The sequence below is a fragment of the Cydia amplana genome, chromosome 7, assembly GCF_948474715.1.
Source record: "Cydia amplana chromosome 7, ilCydAmpl1.1, whole genome shotgun sequence".
NCBI classification, from domain to species: domain Eukaryota; kingdom Metazoa; phylum Arthropoda; class Insecta; order Lepidoptera; family Tortricidae; genus Cydia; species Cydia amplana.
The window spans coordinates 19,038,625-19,060,824 of record NC_086075.1 but is presented as its reverse complement, the minus strand read 5'-3'; the positions used below and the strand labels follow the sequence as shown (position 1 = coordinate 19,060,824).

General features: G+C 36.3%; 3 protein-coding genes across 3 annotated transcripts; all 3 read right to left on the bottom strand.

Annotated features, from left to right (window-relative positions):
* Positions 1-4,688: 4,688 nt before the first annotated feature.
* Positions 4,689-7,553, bottom strand: LOC134649792 (organic cation transporter protein-like). The gene is made up of 5 exons (XM_063504620.1): positions 7,141-7,553; positions 6,665-6,858; positions 6,056-6,269; positions 5,508-5,748; positions 4,689-5,137 (listed from the first exon to the last, which is right to left on the bottom strand). The coding sequence occupies exons 1-5, from the start codon at positions 7,551-7,553 to the stop codon at positions 4,718-4,720; spliced, it is 1,482 nt and encodes a 493-aa protein (XP_063360690.1). The 3' UTR covers positions 4,689-4,717.
* A 949-nt stretch (positions 7,554-8,502) lies between these two features.
* On the bottom strand, positions 8,503-9,442 carry LOC134649898 (solute carrier family 22 member 13-like). Its single transcript, XM_063504731.1, has 2 exons — positions 9,231-9,442; positions 8,503-8,927 (listed from the first exon to the last, which is right to left on the bottom strand). The coding sequence occupies exons 1-2, from the start codon at positions 9,429-9,431 to the stop codon at positions 8,508-8,510; spliced, it is 621 nt and encodes a 206-aa protein (XP_063360801.1). The 5' UTR covers positions 9,432-9,442; the 3' UTR covers positions 8,503-8,507.
* A 511-nt stretch (positions 9,443-9,953) lies between these two features.
* On the bottom strand, positions 9,954-12,196 carry LOC134649791 (organic cation transporter protein-like). Its single transcript, XM_063504619.1, has 3 exons — positions 11,805-12,196; positions 10,849-11,042; positions 9,954-10,192 (listed from the first exon to the last, which is right to left on the bottom strand). Exons 1-3 carry the CDS (start codon positions 12,194-12,196, stop codon positions 9,954-9,956), a joined length of 825 nt encoding a protein of 274 aa, XP_063360689.1.
* Between the last annotated feature and the right edge of the window lie 10,004 nt (positions 12,197-22,200).

Genomic DNA, 22,200 nt, shown 5'->3' with positions numbered 1-22,200 from the left:
AGTCTTATCTCAACAGCATAAGACTTTCCGGTCGGTGCTACATCTATTGTTAAGTAGGAGTACTGATAGTTCCGCTACTCGATGCTAGATGCTAATAGTCTTTTTGGTACTAAAACGGATGTATGGAGTGAGCAATCTTATGTATTTTTTTCTATATGACCTTGCCTAACAAATCGGAAACAAACAAGCCAATAATGGGGTTGGCAACTGTCAAAGGTTTGCATATATGGCGCTATCATAGCTTGCCCCTTTTTCTATGAGATTTGGCTTAAAAGGCATTAAAAAAACAAAAATTTGACCCAATTCTAGGGATTGACAGGGCAAGCTATAATGACTCCATCTGCTAAATACTTCGACCGGCCAACCCCATTGGCCACTCTTAACAATAAGGTTTCTATTGTTAAGAGCGGCCAATTACTATGTCGTGGCCAAAAACTATAGTAGTCACCATGGTTTGCCCAGGACCGTGTCATTTCAAATATAGACAGAGAGAATCATACTGGCTTTGTCTTACGCTAGTACTACTGGAAGATAAAAGAAAGGGATGAGTCGTATAGTTTTCCTGGTTCTTACTGACTGGCAAGTTGTGTTTGCCAGTCTATAAGTACTAGGGCTCGTCTGCTCGTTTTCTGACAATCACATAAAAACAAGACTGACTCTTCCATTAGTGCGTAGAACCCAATAACTCTACGATCAACAACAATCGAATCAAGAATTAGCTATAAACGTCCACAAGTTTTCCTAGCCAGTTATTTATGGCCCCCGCGGCCAATTTAATTCTATCGAGGACTATAAAACAGCGTGGCGCATATAAAGCGATTATTATGGCTGCTTGTTGACAGTTTAAGGCGTAGGTTACGAAAAAGGGGGTAATGTGTTTCGGCCGCACGCGACGTTGCGATGCCGAAATCTGAGGGCCTACCGCGAACCACGTTCGACGTGTTACCTCCCTGTCACACTTACGTACGAATTTACAAGTGCGACAGAGAGCCAACACGTCGAACGTGGTTCGCGGTAGGCCCTCAGCAACTTAATGCCGCGTAGCCAGGATGCCAATCGCTTATACAGGATGCTTCCTGTAACAGGAGCAATAAATTAAACTAAAGGCTGTACTCCTCAAACTGACCAACATTTGTTCAGCAACTTTTAAAAATTATGAATCCTTTAGACTTCCTCTTTTTCATACAAAATAAATATTGCCTTCAATGTACGCTGACATCAGTGTGTTTGACGTTGCTTGTCACGCTTTAAACATAACAAAATTTGCAATACATTGCGTCTTATAATAAACTTAAAAGTGTAATAAAAATCTAAACATGAGTTATTTTCAAAAGTTGCTGAACAAATGTTGGTCAGTTTGAGGAGTACAGCCTTCAGTTTAATTTATTGCTCCTGTTACAGGAAGCACCCTGTATACGCTTCGTAGTGATCGAAACGTAACCGTCACTGTCGCACTAATATGGAATAGTGATAGAGAGACACAAAGCGTTTCGTTGGCGAAGCGATAGCGATTGTAACCTTGGCTAGGCCGGCCGTTCGGATTCAGACTGCTGCCGCAAATGTCAAAACTCCGGGCATCGACATTGATGCTGGTATGATCTGAATCCGAACGGTGCCATTAGCTGGAACCGTAGTAGCCAATCGAAAAGTAAATTCCCATAAATCCCGTTATTGCAATCGGAACACGCCTCCAGAGCTACCGAAGTTTTTTTTATTAGGTACTTCACTGCTGCAACATAATCGTAGTAAATGACCAGCCACAATTTGTCGCCACAAATTTAACAAACAGACCGCCGTTTGACGCAATTGACACGTCGAGGGGCGCGGTCTTTTTGATCCATATATTACAGCCAATCAGGATGTGCTACACGGATTTATTGAATGCCACATGTCTCTTCAAAAGAGTATATGATGGGAGATAATAGACATGGGAAGAGATGCAGCGGCGGTAGCTTGTAAATTCCACAAAAATACCTTATAACATTTTAAATTTTCTGCACATTTTTTTTTCTGTTCGAAGAATATATACTTACATCCTCGTGAATAGCTTGCATATCTTTAGGTACAGTCACCAGACGGGATTGTTACACCATTTAGGGTCCTAGCTAAATTGGTTGTTCCATACTTACGCTATGAATGTCCAATTTAGCTAGAACCCTAAATGGCGTAACAATCACGGAGCGTGACGTACCTAACTCCGTCCGTTTGTTACCTCTTCATACATACTTATACAGCTAAATCAATTTAAATGAATGAAGACAGTTTAAGGCCCGAGGAAGAACATAATGATTCATCATCATACCACGCAGACGAAGCCGCGGGCAGAAGGCAGTTGTCAACAATCTATAACTTTTCTGGAGAAAGGTCAAAAGTCAACCAGATGTTGTATGATTTATATGGTGTTATCTTTATGGGTTTAACATTTATTTCACGATTTATGTTATGTTATCTAAATGTTTACGATAAAGACTGTTCAAAACGAAAGGGGACGACTCTTTCTTCAAGCGCAGTCCCGATTTTCCTTTCTGGATAATTTGGTACATTATACCAAATTTAATATGAAACTTCAGTTAGTTACCTACACGTTAGAACACGATAAATTGTGTAGAAACATTTTCCGTAAAGTCAACCCGGGAAGGAAAATGGGGACTACGTATGTATGGAGTAGCGGTCCTCGACTCTCCTCTTAACATAGTGTTTTCGTGGCACTTATCTAGATCGGCGGCGGTTATGTGTTATCTATCAATATTTCTCGCCATAAATTCTCTGTCCCTTGACCTTCGCCTATCTAAATAGGCTGATAATGGCGTGACTATAAATAACGTTGTTGATGTAATCTCGTTTCAGTTGGTTCAAGTGTAATTTATGTTATGACAAATGTTAGGCGTTCGCGTTGAGGCATGTCGTTATCTAAATAACAAGTTTTAAAACATATCTGGAAAAGCTTTAAGGATGACTCACGCTAGAACGGGCCGGGCCCGGGCCGGGGCATCCGACATCTCATTCTATGATGGCTGATCGGTGATCCCGTGGTGCTTTCCATACAAAACGAAGCGCCGGAAGCTCCGGCCCGGCCCCAGCCCGGTCTAGCGTGAGTCATCCTTTATTCGAGTTACTTAAGTATTTAGTTCGATTAGATTTATACTAAGTATTTATAGTTACCTATTGCATCTTTTCTACAGGTGGCCCAAAAATACGTTGTCAAAAATTTATAGGAATATTTTTCTTAATTAAGGTATTTAACAAAATATCACTAAACAATAAAACTACAATCATTTAACCAAAATAAAACGGATTATCTTCAAAATATTATGCTTTAGCGTTGATACACAAACGCCGCCAATAATTTTATCAACTATGTATATGTTTCGCAATATAAAAAAGTCGTATTTGGGTGAATCAACTTTTAGAACACTGATTTCGTGTCCCTAGACTTAAAATAAAAATTAATTGTTCAAAAACCATGTTGATTTTTTTACTTTTTTGTTTGACACGGTCATTATTAGATCCATAAGTATTTAATGATCACATTAAAATTAACAGCTTGGTCAGATAAAAGTAACATTTTGCACGGTAACGCAACAGAAAAAAGTTTGTTGTCATACAAAAATCCATTTTTGACACACCATTTTTGTCTTTTTTCTGCTGCGTTACCGTACAAGATGTAACTTTTATCTGATCAAGTTGTTAATTTATTGTGTAAGTATTAAATACTTATGTACCTATCTAATAATCTTTGTTTTAGAAAAATTGATTTTTCTTTTCGAGTCTAGGGACACGAAATCAGTGTTCTGAAAGTTGATTCACCCATTTTTGGGCCTGCAAAATATTTATATTGAACTGGTAACTCTAGACACAACTCTGTTATCTCTCTGGTAGTAATTGTACGGAGTCGGGTCATATTGATAACGAGAGATGAGTGCCCTTGACTTGCATCATAACTTGACTATTTATCACAATAACAATACGGTTTAGTAATAATAAATAACAGCCATAATCGAACGTTAAAGTTAAAATTAAAATTAAATTTATTTAAGACCAACAAAGGATCAATTTCGTTAGTGACACATTTTAATCTTACAACTAATGTTAGTAGGTACACAAACACAAACTTATTAACTAACTAACTACATTATATTTACATATTTATTTATTTTAAGATACGTCAAATATTAGATATCCGAACGAACGTAAACGAAATGGATTGGATATGTCAGTGTCAAAGAAGTGTCAAAAGTGTCAATTCTTCAAACAAAAACGTCACTTTTGAAACTTGTTTGACACTGACATATCTTGGTGATGTCTAATAGATATCTAGTTCAAAATCCTAATCGGGCTCTAAGTCCAAATCAAAGATAACCGCGTATTTTATGACACTATTACTTACCTATAGGTGATCACGTGGTGTTTTCCATAGAAAACGACGCGCCGGAAGCTCCGGCCTGGGCCCGGCCCGGTCTAGCGTGAGTCATCCTTAATACATTTTTGAAGTTATTTACTAAGTCTTTTTGTTTATATTTTGTTGCGCTTCGTAGTGGCCAGACTTCAATCACATACTAAGGGTGTGCTTATATTTTTACTCCTTTAAGGCTTAATTAATAAAAACTAAGTGACATTTCAGTCACAACAAGTAAAAAATTCAACTTATACGCAAATTATTTTCTTAATTTGATTTAATTGTGATATTGAGCTAATAAACTTTTGTCTTAATTAATTGTCAATCCACATGACCTAATTCATCTTCCAACGCCCTTCCTTTAGTTTCCGGTAATGCGCAACAGACGCCTGCCCCCAAAAAGGACAATACAGAGAATATTAACGACGGTATCCAATGGGGGCTAAGATTTGCTATAAAAGGAGCCACCATTGCTCCAATCTTGGCCCCTGACGAGCTCACACCGTAACCCATGTTCCTTAAAGGAGTAGGGAATAATTCCGACACGTATACATAAAGAATGTTGAAGGTTATGGTCACAGCCCAGAGGCCGACGATTCCTAATGTCAGAGCGGCCCAGTGGTCAGGAGAAGCGAAGATCAGAAGAAACATGGTGAGGCCAGTGATGGATAGATTGCTTATAATAGTTGCTTTTCTGCCGTAAACTTTGTTCAGCCAGGTTGCTATGAAAGCACCAGGTATCTGAAATAAACAGTTGACAGTTATCTATTAGAATACTCAGATGCCTAGTAAACATTCATAAGTCAGGAACAAAATAAAATATCCTCGCTCGTCACACAAAAAATCACTTTACCGACATCCTAACCCTAGATCATCAGTTTCGGCGGCACAGTCACTACCAAGTGGGTAGGTACCAAGCTACCAAGTTACTCAACTAAATATCCCTTGGGTGATCGGTGATTTTAATGCTAAGCAAATGCATTTAAATTTGCTTTTCCTTTTTAAGACCTTCATCAGACAACTCTCTTTTCATTTAAATTAAATCCCCATTTGTACAATCGTATTGTATCGTGTCATAAAATTAAAATAAATAAATTTTTCACACTCTGACCTGCATCAACCCCATAATAACAACAGAGACAAACACATTCGTCCCCAAGAACGTGCAGTATTGCGTGATGCCGAAGTACCCCATCCCAGCTATCATCCACACCAGCGCAGAACACAGTGTTCTAGTGAACAGCTTCTTCGTTTTGAACAGGTCGCAATATGTTGTGGTTTTAATTTCTTTGGATTCTCTTGGAAGAATACTGTTTATGTTTTCTTCTGTGGTCGCAAGATCCAGGTTATTACTAGAATAAAATAGTTTCATAAAGAAAAATACCTGCAATTATAAATTTTTCTTGTCTTTTACCTACAATTTTATCTCGCTAACGGTCATATGCATCATCTCAATTTAGTTAAATTCCATTGTAAAAATTAGAAATTAATAATATATGCAATTAGTAGCTCATCGGGTATTGCCACCTCCATTTTGATTTATTATTAATTATCCTGACTTATCTGTTATAAGATTGGAGCCGTCTCATGTTAATACTTAAAGCAATGTTTGTACAAAATTTAAGGAAAAATTCTCACCATTTTCCTTACAAATCTCACCATTTAGCCGCCTTCATCATCAATGCCTTCGCTTCATCCAAGCGTCCTGTAGCCATCAGCCACCGCGGTGATTCAGGCAGCAAGACTAGGAAGACCATGATGAGGGCAGACGCACCGCTCATGGAGAGCAGGTATATTCTCCAGGTTGGCGAAAACTGGACGAAGGAGACTAGGGAGGCCTCGGCCAGACCGTCTGGCAAGTTGATTCCGCAGCCTGCAAGTAAGACAAGATTTGAGTACGTTCAAATAGGTCTACCAATTTAAAAGGTTGATAAGAAGTTATATGGTTAACTACGGACTAGTGGAAGACTAAGAGTCCGTCCGTCAGACTTTGACAGAACAAAGTATAAAGTGACATTATAAAACTCTTATTTATTGTGATAACATTTCCATTTTCACACTTTGTGTTAGCATTTCCATACCAAGCCAGCATTTGGTCCGATTCTAGTTGTTTTATGTATCTCTTGTGGGTAATTATTTAACAGCTTCCGTGCTATTCAATCAGTGCTAACCCGTTATACTTACTTACTTGCGTATTTATTGCATGCTATAATGGGTTAGCACGGAAGGAATGGCACGTTATATATTTGCTTTGTTAAAAACACAAACCTGCGGCTTCCCTATGTTGAGGGCCCACCACCTCAAGTACAATGACGATGCTCACGATAAGCACTCCGCCCGTAGCAACGCCGGTAAAGAAGCGAAGGCTACAGAACGTCCAGTAATCGGGGGCGAAGCTGGAAGCCACCATCAGAACCACCACGAGAAACGCGGAGGAAAATATCGCTTTGCGACGTCCAAATCTGAAACGTCGTTAGAAAGTTAATCCCGTAAAGATAAAAATGATTCAAAGTCGATATTAAAAAATTAAAAATATCAAATTGTATTTATATTGAGTAGGTACTAACAATTTAAGTAAAATTTGAATAAGAAATATATGAAATAAAAGAGAGAAAAAAGGTCACATAACAAACAAACCCAACGAAACTATTGCACAGTAAGATCAATTATTTTCATACTCTGCCTATTGTTTAGCGTACATACTTGGGTAGAGCACATATTTTATCAAAATTTGAATAATTTACCTGTCAGAAAGCCATCCAAACAAATAAACTCCGAACAGCAAGCCGAACATCAATATCGTTTGCGTAAAACTAGACATCCAGGCCTTTTCACAGATCAGCTCAAACTCCGACACAAAACTTTTGACGAAAATGCCTTCTTCAAATTCGTACTCAACACAGTTATCGTAACATGTTGACGCTGATACGTTAAGACGTGTCCCATTGAATTTCACACATATGAACTTGTTGTCATAAGTCAGGAACATTATGTTCAACATGTTCCACATAGCCAGAAATCTCGTCAACATGGCGAGGATGCAGACTTTGGCTTGCCATGCGCCAAAAGCACCTATAGTTTTCACTAGATAGTCTTCATCGTTTTCATTGCCTCCAATTTCATCTTGTTCTTCATTGCATAGCTTATCAACCTCCATGATTCACAATTTCACACTTATCCTATTATGGACTAAGCTTTATTCATTGGCTCACCAATATATATTTATTTCACGGATTTCAAGTAAAGTAGGTGCGTAATCGAAGTATTTAATATATAAACAATACCGATCGGGAAAGCGCGACTCACAACATTAAAACACAAAGGAACACTTTTGTTTTACCGCCGATGCATAAATTTGCATAGTTATTTGTTTTAAAAATTTATCTTTCACTTGACAAGATAAACTCAGGATTTTAAATCGACTGAAGTATTTTACAGACGCATATATGTATTTTATACTAGATGCGGCAGGTCCCGCATAAGAAAAACTCAACTGTGTCAGAAATTTAATGATATAATTGTGCGTTTATACTTAATCGATATATTTTTACAAACAATACGGGACCGCAGTGTATCTATAAAACAACTTTTTACATTTACATCGAGGTCATTGTATGTGTTCTGTGTGTACCATTTAATACAATTAACACAAGTAATTAATATACAGCATGATAATATGTAGTGTTTCATTTATTAAGAGAGGAGAGAGTGTCCTTCCTGATTAATTTCTAATTCTTATAAAAAACCTTCAGCATTCACGTAACGACATACAGGGCGAAAAAGTATTTAGAACTAATGCATAGGTAACAATTTATTTTGTAAACATACTGCATTGGTTGAATATTTTTTAAACCTGTCACGTTACTTAATTAATTATTCGCAGTGAGTACATCTTGATTCGGGTAAGTACCTATGTAAAATTAATTTAATATTAGTTTTCCTTATTGTCCAATTACGCATTCTCTATATTTTGATCTTAACTACCTATCTGTTTAAGATTGTTAATATTCATATTAATTTATTATATTCATTGTATTTAACTTAATTAATGATTTAAATCCTATGATTACACTTTAAATATACATTTAAGGATTTACTGGTTAGATTTTAATTAATCTGTATGACTAATATCGTCTTGTAAGTTTTTCCCCTTAGTTTCTGGCAAAACATAACAAGCGCCCACACATAAAAATGATATTGTGGAGAATATTAAAGATGGCATCCAATGAGGACCGAGATTTGCTATGAAAGGCGCCATCATAGCTCCGACCTTAGCTCCCGAAGACCCCATACCATAAGCCATGTTCCTTAATGGAGTAGGGAACAATTCAGAGACCCATACGTAGGAGACGTTGAAAGTAATATTAACTGCCCATAGTCCGATGATTCCCAAAGTTAATGCAGCCCAGTGATCCTTTTGAGTAAAGATCAGCAGTAACATTGTTACACCAGTAATCCCTAGATTGCTTATCATAGTTACTTTCCTGCCATAAACTTTGTTCAGCCATGTTGCGACGAAGCAGGCGGGTAACTGAAATAAAAGAAAATGTTTTAAATTCTTTCATGTCTAGAAAATCACCTCTATTCTTAGAGGATATAACCAAACGGAGTAGCCATTAACAGGCGTTCCCCTCTGTCGAAAATAGGCGGCCAATGGTCATACACAATGTATGGACTGACGTTTATCTGACATGGCTATTTTGACGTAACGCATACATTTGACGTGCCCCTCCCCCGCAAAAATCGGCGGACTGTTTTGTACAGAAATTTACAGACAAGGCGTCTCCGTTTGGTTATATGCTCTAAGCCTCTACTGGATTGATAATATCATTACCTGAATAAAGCCCATAACTATCACGGAGAGAAACACATTGGAGCCCAAAAACGTACAGTACTGGTTGATGCCAAAGAAGCACATTCCGTGGGTGACCCATATGAAAATTACTGCTAGTGTTCTAATCGATATTTTCTTTGACTTGAACAAATCTAAATACGTAGTCGTTGTATTATTTTTCTCCTTTGATTCTGTTAACATTTTTCTATTAATATTTTCTTCTATTGCAGCAGCATTCAAATTGTTACTGAAATACATCATTTCATTCATTAATACATTTGAATATAAGTCCTCCCAATATGTTTATGACATCTTTGGGTGATACACATTTTATAGTAGGTATACTTAATCGTTCGCTTCTTTACTGTTGACATAACAAAGTTAAGGAAATCTAAAGTACATTTTTAGGCTTGCTTGAATACATTTTTTCAGTACTTTAGACTCGAATAAGAAAATCATAATAATTATTATTATATAACTATGTACCAGTCTCATAAACTTTTATTGTTATAAATTGCATTTTCAGATGTCAATCACAATTAAAAATTAACTGTGATTAACTCTGACTATAGTGGAACTAGAACCCACATATTTGGATTGTCGGTCCCACCACGCATTACTAATTATACATTTTATTGATTTGTCCACACTTTTTCTAAAATGTTTTTGACCTATTTTTATTTTCAAACACTCGAGGAGGTAACATCGCCATTAAAAGAACCTCTATAAAACAAGAAACATTAAGTACCACGCAACGGCCTTCGTCATAATTATCCTTGCTTTATCAGCTTGTCCCGTCGACATCAGCCATCTTGGGGACTCCGGCAGCAACATCTGCATGAGCATTAAAAAAGCTGATACAGCGCTAATGGACAGCAGGTAAATCCTCCAGGTAGGAGAGAATTTGGCGAAAGCAACCAGGGAAGCTTCGGCGATACCGTCGGGCAGGGAAATACAGGAACCTGTACGAAGAAAAGATTTTAGCGTTTACTGTGAGAGTCGAAAGAATAAACAAAATGATAAGGCTGCGTTTTGACAGATATGTGCGACGATGCGTTGGTAGGGATGTGTTTGTTATGAACTAATACAATCACTTCATTTGTTTTCCTCGCTCAGCGTGCAGTGATTCTATTGGTTCTTAAAAACACATCAGTCATAACGTATCCTCACACATCCCTAAAAACAGCTAGTACATTTAATTTTATGAGTTTAATCTAATTAACTTCAAATAATGCGTTAGTTTGTAGAATTCTAATATTTTCATAAAGGAAGATAACAGAAAATACATGCGCCTGTACAAGACTTTTTGTTAAATTCGTTAATTATAACTTGACGGTACGCAAAAATTAACAAAATAGTTAAACCCAATACCATATTTATTTAAGTTAAATCTAATTAACTAGAGAGACTAATTAATAACTACTGAATTGATTGATTGACTGTTTGTTGCCACCATTTTGACACAAGAAGATAAATTAAACGCAGTCGCAAGAAATTCAAAATCAGCTCTTGAATGTAGATAAAAAAAAGTTGTCCAACTTCAACGACCGTTAAAAAAACGTTAATTCATTCTAGATTATATTTATATACAGGTATTATTAAAATTATATGGATAAACCTGCAAGCTCTCGATGTCGAGCGCCAACCACCTCCAGAACTATCACAATGGCGACAATCATCTGCCCGCCCGTGGCCACGCCCACGAGGAACCGCAGGGCGCAGAACGTCCAGTAGCCGGGCGCGAAGCTGGAACCAAACATGAGGACCACCACGAGGCAAGCTGAGGACATTATAGCTCGGCTGCGGCCGAATCTGAAAATAAAGATAAAGATAAGATAAAGATAAAAATCAATTTATTCAAGTATATATTAAAATATACATTTTATCTTAAACATGCACATATCTACATTGATGTAAATATCTACCTTTTATCTTAAACATGCTCAATCACAATAAGAAATGAATTAAAAGGAGTCAATAAAATAGAATAAGCAAATGTAAAGAAAAGTGTTTATTGTTAACGTCAGGAACTATCCCTTAATTCCTATTATAAAAGTGATAGTAATTCTGATTTTGTCTGTCTGCTACCTCTTCACGCGTAAACAGCTGAATCGAATTAGATGGAATTTCGTATGGAGATACTCGTAGTTTGAATCCCGGGGAAAGGACATTAGTTTTTACTTTTATTTCACGGCAATCATCACCACATAGATGAAATCGCAGGCACAAACTAGTAAAAATTAAACACCCGCGTTAAGAGGAGCTCTCGAGAATTCATAAACAACTCAGTTTTACATTCTTCTTCTTATCGTGTGAAGGGATCATATAAGTAGATAATTTTGCCAATATCTTGCCACCTCTAAAAGTTTACATTTCTAAATTTTTAGTACCTATCTACGTACATAAATCGTACATCTTCATCGAAATTCCTCACTTAGGTTTTTTCTGCAAAATCATTATGTCAGACAGAATTTATTTATTTTTTGTTATCACATAAGATTAGACAAGAAGAGGTAAAGTTAGAGCGGAATGCAGCAGAAGTACGTAAAATGTAATTACATGAATTCACATTACCTGTCTGAGATCCATCCAAACAACCAAACACCGAACAGCAAGCCAAACATAAGTACAGTTTGCGTAAAACTGGCCAACCAGGCTTTTTCACAAATCAGTCCAAACTCCTCCACGAAACCTTTTACAAAAAGCCCTTTTTCAAACTCATACTGGACACAGTTATCATAGCACGTTGAAGGGGTAACATTCACTAATTGAGACCCGTCGAATTCAACACAAGTGAAGCGGTTGTCATATGTCAGGAACATTATGTTTAACATGTTCCACATGGCGAGAAATCTCGTCAAAGAAGCAAGGATGCATACTTTGGCCTGCCACGCACCAAAAGCACCAATCGTCTTCTCGAGATAGTCTTCACTATCCCCACTTATTTCGACATCTTTCTTAGGCATTTCCATATTTTACACTTATTGTTTCTAATGTACGACTAACTAAGATGCTTCGCTCTCGTCAGCTGCAGTTAGAATAAAAATTGCAAGACTCATTAGTTTAAAGCGCAAATTTTACGAACTCAAGGTCAATGTTAAAGAGGTACTTACATAAGTACTTATGCGAGATACTTAATGGTTCGCGACAGACAATAATGATGTGGAAAACAGACGCTGACACGTTTTGGTCAAGATGAATCTTACAAACGAAAATAACAGATGGGATTCAAATAATTCGATAATTCGACTAGATCATCAAATTTAAAAATCGTAACTAGAGGCAGAGGCACATCTGCACAACAAAGACTTAGACAAAGGCATCCCTTTATGTGATTCTGCGTGTAACCTAGATGTTCTAGATATATTATGCCCAAACAATAGATATCCGGCCACTATCCGGATTATACAAAGCAATTAGGTTAATTTCTCTCCTATAGACAACTAGACATGTTGATTGAACATTAAAGGTTCGGATTAACTGTTCGGATTCGAACTACACCAGCATTACTAGTTACTACTTATATGTACTATAGCAGGGGTCACCACATGGCGGACCGCGGTCCACATCCGGACAGCCGACCTATTTTTTTGTTAATAAATCAAAGAGAAACTAATTGGTGACCCCTGTACTATAGTACTGCAGCGCGATATTAATGCCGACTGCGTTGCTTTCGCAAGTCGCAATGTAAAAATCCGGGCAGTACTTTAAGGATTATTTAATACATAAGGTAACCAAATTTTCTGATTGAACCCTAAAACGTATAAGGATGTTCTTTTTTCTAACTTTTGCACAAATATTTTCCACATGAGACAACTTTTGATTTAAAATCTGTGTACTGTTTATTTTACTTTTTATTTTCTTTATTTAGGATTACCAACAGATTACATCTTACAATCTATTCAACAATCAAGACTGATGCTTCTCTAATTATAGGTAACCACAACTTATGTAAGTGTCTTGTACCTGTGTACACATGCAGTAAACTTAAACTTACCTATGGTTATATGAGTACCAGTACATTACATTGACTTTACTAATGCTTGACAAATTAGGATGATGTTAAATACTTTAGTCGATGACAATTGTTAACTACAGTATATAATACTTATACATATAATATAGTTAAATGGAGCCTGTGCGGAGAGAGAAGAGTCGTAGAATGTATAACCTTCCGTTTAAACTGTTCAGGTCTATCGTTAAATATGTCAACTCCCGCAGAGCCTGGGATATGATTGTATAATTTTGCCATTCTTAAAAGAGCAGAATTATGACCTAAATTTGTTTTCCCAAATGGAATGCTAAACAGTTTATACAAACCAGGACGAGGTAGCTTAGCAGGAATAGTTATTTAAATCTTACTTAACAATTCTGGACAATCCAGCCCCTTACTATTAACATGCTATTAACTAATTTATAAAGGAACATTAAATCTAGTACTTTTCTCCTATTACTTTAAACACAAACACACACAGATTAATAACGCATCCTTTTAAAATTTTCCCCAACAATTTTATTTCTTCAGCTCTTGCGAATAAAAAAAGGACTTTATTTTCATCGGATCTGAATTTTCTTCAAAGTTCATTCATTACCAGCTGTCGCCATCAAAACCCTGACGTGCCGTCGAAGCGCAAATTAACGGTGCTTGTTATTCACTTTTCTTTCACGTATTGGGGATCCGCAGGTTTCTTAGCATGGTAAGTATTATTTATCTTTTAACACGCAAACTTAACGCATATGGCGCTGCACTCGTTTAAAAATACTTTAGATAAGGTCAATGTGGCGAGGACCGTCTATCAGGTAAGACCGTCTACATAATCTCTCGTCGTTTCTAACTCTTGGGTTGCACACATACTCCACTCACAGAAGGTCGGTAGAGCGGAAGGAGCAAATCTCTTTAATTGCTGACTACCTAATTTTGGTTCATGAGAGTTACTTATGGAGATTTTAGATAGGTACCTTAAAGAAGGGAAAACTGGAAGAGATAAGTTTGTGTTTGTACCTATTTGTTTATTCTGTATAAGTATTTAGTACCTACACTGAATAAAAGACTTCCAACGTTTCCAACATCAAATAATAACAAACAAACGTTTGGTATAATGAAATTCGGCAAGCAGTACAAAACTACAAAATCAACCGAAAAATGTACCGAACCCCGGTTTAAATGTAATATACAGCTTAAAATATTTAATATTCCAATGAAGAAAAATGGGTAGACGCGACCCTCGCGTTGCGGATTTTTAGAAGAGTTTTAATCAGTTGTCAAGCGATTTACAAATTAAACAGGGCCGTGTTATGAAGAAATATGGCGGCAGGCGTAGCACGTTTCCACTGGCAAGGTAAATATGGGCATTTACTCGAAGAAAAACAATCCGTGTTTAAATGGCTTGCTAAAAATATTAGGCTGATTCGAGCTTAACAATATTTTTAATTTCAACGGTTTCAAAGTAATAGATGATTGATCGCTCCCGATACTTACCAAGGTTTTCCAACTACTACCTACATCTATTGTGATCTTAAAAAAAGGGATTAGTATAGGTGTTTAAAAGATTGGAGACACGTATACGTATGTAACACCTCCTGAAGTTGGAGTCGTCCGTAAGTGACAGTGACCGCTTAGGTACTACGAGTAATTAGGCTGACTGAAGGATTGTCTGCATCAACGTAGTATGTAATGTAATGGACCCTATAATGGACGTGGAACCGGTAATGGGACATAAAACCACAAATCCTCTAAAATAAGTATCTAAAAGTAGTTTATGAACACTGGCAATATTTTACCATAAATAAGAGTCATAGAGCTGTTTAAGTTTGATTTTTTATTAATTTCGGTTACTTTTTAAGAAATTGGCGTCAACCCAAAAGTTGTCGTGTCACCGAAAAATATAACTAGTAAGAATTCTTAACAACTTCGCTAAGAGAGGTGAGTTCATATATTAAATTGTAATTAATTATAACTTGGTGTAAACTAGAATGTGTTTTGTTAATTGCATTTACCATGAAATAAGGTATACAACACACTATTTTGTGTCTCTAGATATGTATAAAAAATAATGGTATTTTGCCCAATCCCATTATAGGAGCTCTAAAACTGCATACCTCCTATGATGGGATAACTTACAATTTACATAATGATGCTTGCCATGGCGTAATTTCATGTTTAAATAATACAGAAGTAGGTATAATGTAGTTACGAACTATGTCAGGAAGTCTTCTCGGACTTCGGATATAGTATTTTATGCAACCGTTGTTTAAGAGGGGTCAAAAAAGGCGAGTGGCGTGAAGCCGAAAATTGTTAATAAAGACGCCACGAGTATTTTTTGACTCAGTTAAACAACGTTGCATACAATACTTTTTCTACGACCAAGCACTTACTTTGAAATGCAATGAAATAATAATAAGAATAGATGATGATGATTGTTTAATGTCCTAAATCCTAATGTGATAGGTTGTTCAGTGCGTGGGATTCTTAAGGGGAACGAAAATTTTATTATTTTTGCGCCACGACGCACGGTTTAGGAGATACAGCCTTATAAATATATATATATTTTTTTTGTTTTTTTAATATTAATTAGGGGTTTCGTACAGAGGAATGAACATTTTATTATTTTTGCGCTACGACGCACGGTTTAGGAGATGTAACCCATAAACATTTTTCTTTCTTTTTTTTTTTATTTTGTTTTGTTTTTCGTGTTTTTTTAAATATTACTTTGGGGTTTCAAAGGGAAACGAAAATTTGATTATTTTTGCGCTACGACGCACGGTTTAGGAGATACAGTATTATAAAGTTTTGTTTTGTTTTTTTTTATTTTTTTTATAATATTAATTAGGGGTTTCTTACAGAGGAATGAACATTTTATTATTTTTGCGCTACGACGCACGGTTTAGGAGATACAGCATTATAAAGTTTTTTTTTTGTTTTTTATTTATTTCTCTTTTGTGTTTTTTTTTTTTAATATTAATTAGGAGTTTCTTACAGAGGAATGAACATTTTATTATTTTTGCGCTACGACGCACGGTTTAGGAGATACAGTATTATAAAGTTTTGTTTTGTTTTTTTTATTTTTTTTTATAATATTAATTAGGGGTTTCTTACAGAGGAATGAACATTTTATTATTTTTGCGCTACGACGCACGGTTTAGGAGATACAGCATTATAAAGTTTTTTGTTTGTTTTTTATTTATTTCTCTTTTGTGTTTTTTTTTTAAATATTAATTAGGAGTTTCTTACAGAGGAATGAACATTTTATTATTTTTGCGCTACGACGCACGGTTTAGGAGATACAACCCATAAACATTTTTCTTTCTTTTTTATAATTTTTTTTTTGTTTTTCATGTTTTTTAAATATTACTTACGGGATTCAAAGGGGAACGAAAATTTGATTATTTTTGCGCTACGACGCACCGTTTAGGAGATAAAGCCCTATAAAGAAGAAAACTGATGATGATGATGATGATGATGTGACCAAAACATGTCTATGGTTCACTCATCTGGCAGAAATGACAATTAAAATTAGGTTGGCAACAATGTATTCCATACAATATTTTTTAAGTGGTGATTACACGAAGTATCGTAAAAGTGCCAAAAAGATACTGCGTGTATGCACAAATACTTTTTTGGGGAATAGACTAAAGACTTGTCTTGACAACTATAAGAGAGGGGTTTAAAGGTGTGTGCACGACCCTTTAAATGACAAATAAAAGTACGGGAGTAGAAAAAATTAATATCGTTTTTACAAAATTTTATTTAACATGCCTGTTAGTTAGTGTGGTTCAAATCTTGGAAGTTGAATTTGAGCCACTTTCGGATTTCCGATTGAGTTGAAATTTTGGATACGTAAGCAAATCGGATGACAATGCAATATTATGATAACATGGACCTGATCTCATGATGGAGACAGGAGGTGGCCATGGGAACTCTGTAATAAACGCAACCTTATTGTGTTTGGGTTTGTTAGAATTGTCTTGATGAGTATTAGTTGGCTGTGAAAAGAAAAATACATTCTTACATAAAAGCTTATACCAAATATGACTAATAACTAGTTTTTTGCCAAAAATTTATTCCCTGTTCCAATATCTTATACTGATAGGGTATGTCCATTATAGGGGGCCCATTACTGGATCCACGTCCATTACCAGGGTACCATTACTGGAGCTTTGGTGTCCATGACTGGAGAAAAAAGGCATAGTTTTAATTTGTAAATTATGTGGAAACTAATTGCAGTATCTTTGATATAACACGCCTGAAACATAAAAGATAGATAGGATTTTCATCTTTAAACACGCTAAGCGGTAGAACTTTTGCCGGTATCAGGGAAATATCACAAATACTCCAAATTTCCTCTTAAATGTCCCATGACTGGTGCTGTTACTATATACATATAAGAAGTTATTTGAAAAAAATAGAATATCGCAAATAATATGTCTAAAATTAAATTTGGACGTCAAACAACTTACTATAATACGTGCGTCAACGAAAACGCGTCCGAAAGAAATACAGGCGGTCTTCACAAAAAGCTCGCAAAATTCGTCATCAATTATCATTATTACAGGCGGTGGCGGTGATGGCCGTAATTGGGATTACAAATGGCGTCTCTACTCTACTCGTCGCTGGATGATTCAATAAGGACGTACCTAATTGATTTTATTTTGATCTTTGAGATTTGGTTTGTATTTTTGATTGGAAGGAAGGACACATGAATTGCATGAATGGGGTGGCCGGTCGAAGTATTTAGCAGATGGCGCCAGCCGCCATCATAGCTTGCCCTGTCAATCCCTAGAATTGTGTCAAATTTTTGTTTTTTAATGCCCAGTAGGGCTATGATGGCCGGCTCTTTATCATTTGTCACCATGGCTGTCACGTTCTAACAAATATGTAAGTGCGAAAGTGGCGCATAGCATGACAGGTGATAAAAATACGAGCATGATAGCTGGTCTGGATGCCAGCCAAATCTCATAGAAAAAGGGGCAAGCTATGATGGCGCCATCTATGTAAACCTTTGACAGTTGCCAACCCCATTGGCTTTTGACATTTACGGTAGCGACTGCGTGAACTCGATCGCATTCGCTCTATCCTACATCAGTGCGAGCGGGATAGACTGCGATCGAGTTGCCGCAGTCGCTAGCGTAAACGTTAAATGTCAACTTAGGTTAAGTACCTAATTAAACATTAGATAAGAATATATACCTACAAAATTACAAATATAAATATTTTTTTGAATAAAGTACCTTATTGTACAGTGGTTGCTCTTAAAAACTAAGAATTGTTATTAGAGAAAAGTGTTTTACAAATGCCTGAACAAGGATTTTCCTGTGTTGCAGGCAGCAAAAGAAGAAAGAAAAAAAAAGAAAAAAAAAGAAAAAAAAGGAATAAAGAAGAGGAGGAGAACGGAAGGAATGTACTTCATTAGATAATACGTACTAAATGAAACACAGACAAGTCTGGCCGTTACACATTCATCAAAACTTGCAATTAATCAAGCCAGTTATCACAAGTGCAAATAACAGTTAATTTTAACCGAGACAATAACCGTTAAATTAACGAGAGGTGTCGGCGTTAATAACGCCGATAACGTCAAGTATAATTGTGACAGATTGTTATTAACGTTTATTGCTTGTGTGAAACAGACATACATACAGGTCAAGGGAGATAAAAGTATTAAAATGCAGCCTATAAAAACGGTCTTTGTCATTTGCCTTAGTTTTTGATACTCAAAGCTTTTTCTCACCGATTTATGCATTTCGGGTCCTTGGGAAAAAAAGTGGGATATCCTATATTTCCACAATTTGTCGCACAACATTGAACTATTTTGAAGAAATCGGAGAATGTTTACAATTTATTTGAAAAAATGTATGTGATTAGACAGTGACATCTGGCGCCACCCGTGATAAAATGTCAGTTTGCCTCCTAATTAGGACATTAGGAGGAAAGAAAGTAAGTAAGTAAATACACTTTATTGCACCACAAAGAAAAATACAATAACAGATCCCCTGTCAGCGCGCGCGAACGAGCGACGAGGCGGGCGGCGCGATCAGTGCACGAGTTGCAGTCGCCGCGAGCACTCGAGCCTGAGGAAGGACCCCCGAAGGGCCCGAAACATGTCGCCAATAGCGACTAAAAATTCAAGTGAGTGAAACCGTCGTCGTATAAACAGTTTAAAGTAGTTGTTATATGTTGATTGCACAAAGGAGACATATTCTAATGGAGTCTTGAAGCGTGATGCGCCTAAGAATGACTTAATTGTTGAAATTAGAACTTTAATAGCTGTCAATAGAGTTCAATATCATATCCGACATATATGGCTTCGTATGCGGTAAAGGGTTAACTGTGGTCCTGCTTTTCAGACATGAAGCTTTTACTCAGATAGAGGAACAGCATTTGATTGATAAAAGCGATAGTAGTAGTCAAACACAAGTTTGTAAATGATTAAGTACGTGTCGTCCAAATTATTTATTACTAAGGCTGAGTAAAAACGGTCTATTACCACCATAAGTAGTATATACTAAGTACTTAGTACGTAGCCAACATTGAGTACCTATTTAACATTATTATATTCTAAGTGTTGTTTAGTCCCTCCCTCCTCGCTAATTCGTTCACCAGATGAAAAGTTAAGCTATTAAGCCCCCAGTTTTTGCACTCTTAATCTCACAAGACAAATTGTTACCTCTCAAGAATTAATTTTGGACCCCTCGTCTCTCATCGTTACTTCTTTAATGTTTTAAAAATAACATTTCCTTCAATTAGCCTTTGATGTCCAACTGTTGTTATTAAAATGTTTGATTTATTAATGCTTGAGTAATTCTTTGTTTTGGATGGATATTGCTTTGCGAACGCGAAATAAAAGGCAACAGTGTTGTGAATAACGCTTTTTAGGCTCAAAGACTCGAGCCCTCAAGACTCGTAAGTCTTGAAGACTCGACTATATTGGAAAATTGTATTTATTTATTTTACGCCAAGTTTTACGCGTATGGATGTAAGAAATCGTCTTTGCCGCATTTGAGGCATTAATCCTCGATAGTCTTAAGGGTTAGTCTTTAATTTTTTTTTATTAAACTTTACACATAAATTAACAGTATAACACCAAAGCACTTATGTGGTATATCACATAATTATATTAAAATTCAAAAAAATAATTATACTTACAACAAAATAAACTTATAATAATGAGATCAGGGACGTATTTTAACATCATATTATTTACCTATGCACCTTATCAGTTTCCTGTAAACAGCAAATATATCGACATCATCTGACTCCAGTATGATGCGGTTAAGAGCAGTTCGGGCCCGAGCGGTGAGTTAAGCCTCGAAATGAGCTTTATTCACAACACTAAAACGTAAACCATAGGTATTAAACAATCTTCAGTTAAAATTACATGTTAATTTATTCAATATTTAAGTATTAAATATTTAAGTATTTTAGTAGTATTTAAGTATTTATCTATATCTATCTATTACTTGGAGGATATAATCAAACGGAGACGCCATGTCTGTAATTTTCTGTACAAAACAGTCTGCCGATTTTTGCGGGGGAGGGGAACGTCAAATGTATGCGTAACGTAAAAATAGCCATGTCAGATAAAAGTCAGTCCATACATTGTGTATGACCGTTGGCCGCCTATTTTCGACAGAGGGGAAAGCCTGTTAATGGCTACTCCGTTTAGTTGTATCCTCCAAGATCTATTATGTATACCTAGAGTCGTGTTGTATCCACAACACAAGCCTTATTGAGCTTACTGTGGGACTATGTAGATTTGTGTAAGATTGTCCCGTTAATTTTGGATTTCCCGGCCTTTTTTTTGTCACGATAATGTTTTGAAATAAAGTTTTTATATACCTATATTTATAAATCCCGGTATTTTGATAGGCTTGCATAGGGATATACATCCATCACGTAGAGGCCCTTGAATGTCATGTCATTTATTTATTATTAAAATTACAGAAGGACACGTATATCACTTATAATTATAACACGTTACAGTTGGCATAAAGCATAAAAAGGCTGTACTTAACCCTCTAAATACCTGTTATCAGTGTTATCCCATTATATCATGAAGTCAAGGTTCTTTAACGGGGTCGTATCTCGTCGCATAATAATTGATTGTCCTAATGTAATGTTACGCATAAAACTCTTTTCGCATAATTAGCTGAAACAGAAAGTATTTTCGAAAATATTTTGCGTAGGTTGTGTAGAACAGGGTAGTTTAGGTTAAGTTTCTTTTATAATTTTTCAGAAATGTTTTTACTTTCATCACAATAACAATTAGGCGAAATGAGTTTTATGCGTAACATTATATTAGGACAATCAATTATTATTGAATATACGACCCAATATGGACCCTTTTTTAACAGCACGTCGTGGTCATAATATTAAGAAAATGGCATGCTTACCAAACCTTTACAGTCGCTGGCCAAATAGATAACTCCCCAAAACACGGCCCCCAAATGTTCCCAACAAATTATCCGAAGTAGACTCTTAAAGTGGATTCTAGGCATTTTTTGGGTGTATTTGCGGGCCATAATTCAGGAATATCGCGACCCAGCGCCATTAAGCTGAGAAACGGCCGCGGGACAGATTCATAAAAGTCGGGGGGAACTAATCTTAGGTCATATGGTTCGTGAAAGTTTCTAGCGTTATGGGCTAGAGGGTTCAAACTGACCCTATTCGTCAAACGTATTACTTTTTATTTATTTTCTAATACCACAATGGCAAATAAGAGCGTGACCGCACTGGACTCAGATTTATAAAGTTCAAGTTACAATTTTACAATATTTTACCTTTTTTGCAACATTTATATTATATGATATAGATTGCACATTGTTGCACGAGGTTGTACATTGCTGGTTTGGCGGTGTACAAAATCGATGTTGCTGCCCGGATTTTTAGCATACCTACTAATATTATGCGACAGCAATGCAGTCGGCAGTAATGTCGCGCTGCAATACTGATGCAGTACCTACCTAGTGCTGA

Bases quoted from the DNA above. Each gene is read 5' to 3' on its own strand.
- LOC134649792 (XM_063504620.1), bottom strand. From the start codon at position 7,553: ATGGAGGTTGATAAGCTATGCAATGAAGAACAAGATGAAATTGGAGGC. The intron at 6,859-7,140 runs GTAAATTATTCA...ACGACGTTTCAG, and splicing joins TTTGGATGGCTTTCTGACAG to ATTTGGACGTCGCAAAGCGA. The intron at 5,749-6,055 runs GTGAGATTTGTA...ATTTTATTCTAG, and splicing joins ATGATGAAGGCGGCTAAATG to TAATAACCTGGATCTTGCGA.
- LOC134649898 (XM_063504731.1), bottom strand. From the start codon at position 9,431: ATGTTAACAGAATCAAAGGAGAAAAATAATACAACGACTACGTATTTA. The intron at 8,928-9,230 runs GTAATGATATTA...CTTTTATTTCAG, and splicing joins TAGTTATGGGCTTTATTCAG to TTACCCGCCTGCTTCGTCGC.
- LOC134649791 (XM_063504619.1), bottom strand. From the start codon at position 12,196: ATGCCTAAGAAAGATGTCGAAATAAGTGGGGATAGTGAAGACTATCTC. The intron at 11,043-11,804 runs GTAATGTGAATT...CTTTATTTTCAG, and splicing joins TTTGGATGGATCTCAGACAG to ATTCGGCCGCAGCCGAGCTA. The intron at 10,193-10,848 runs GTTTATCCATAT...TTCTTCGTACAG, and splicing joins TCGACATCGAGAGCTTGCAG to GTTCCTGTATTTCCCTGCCC.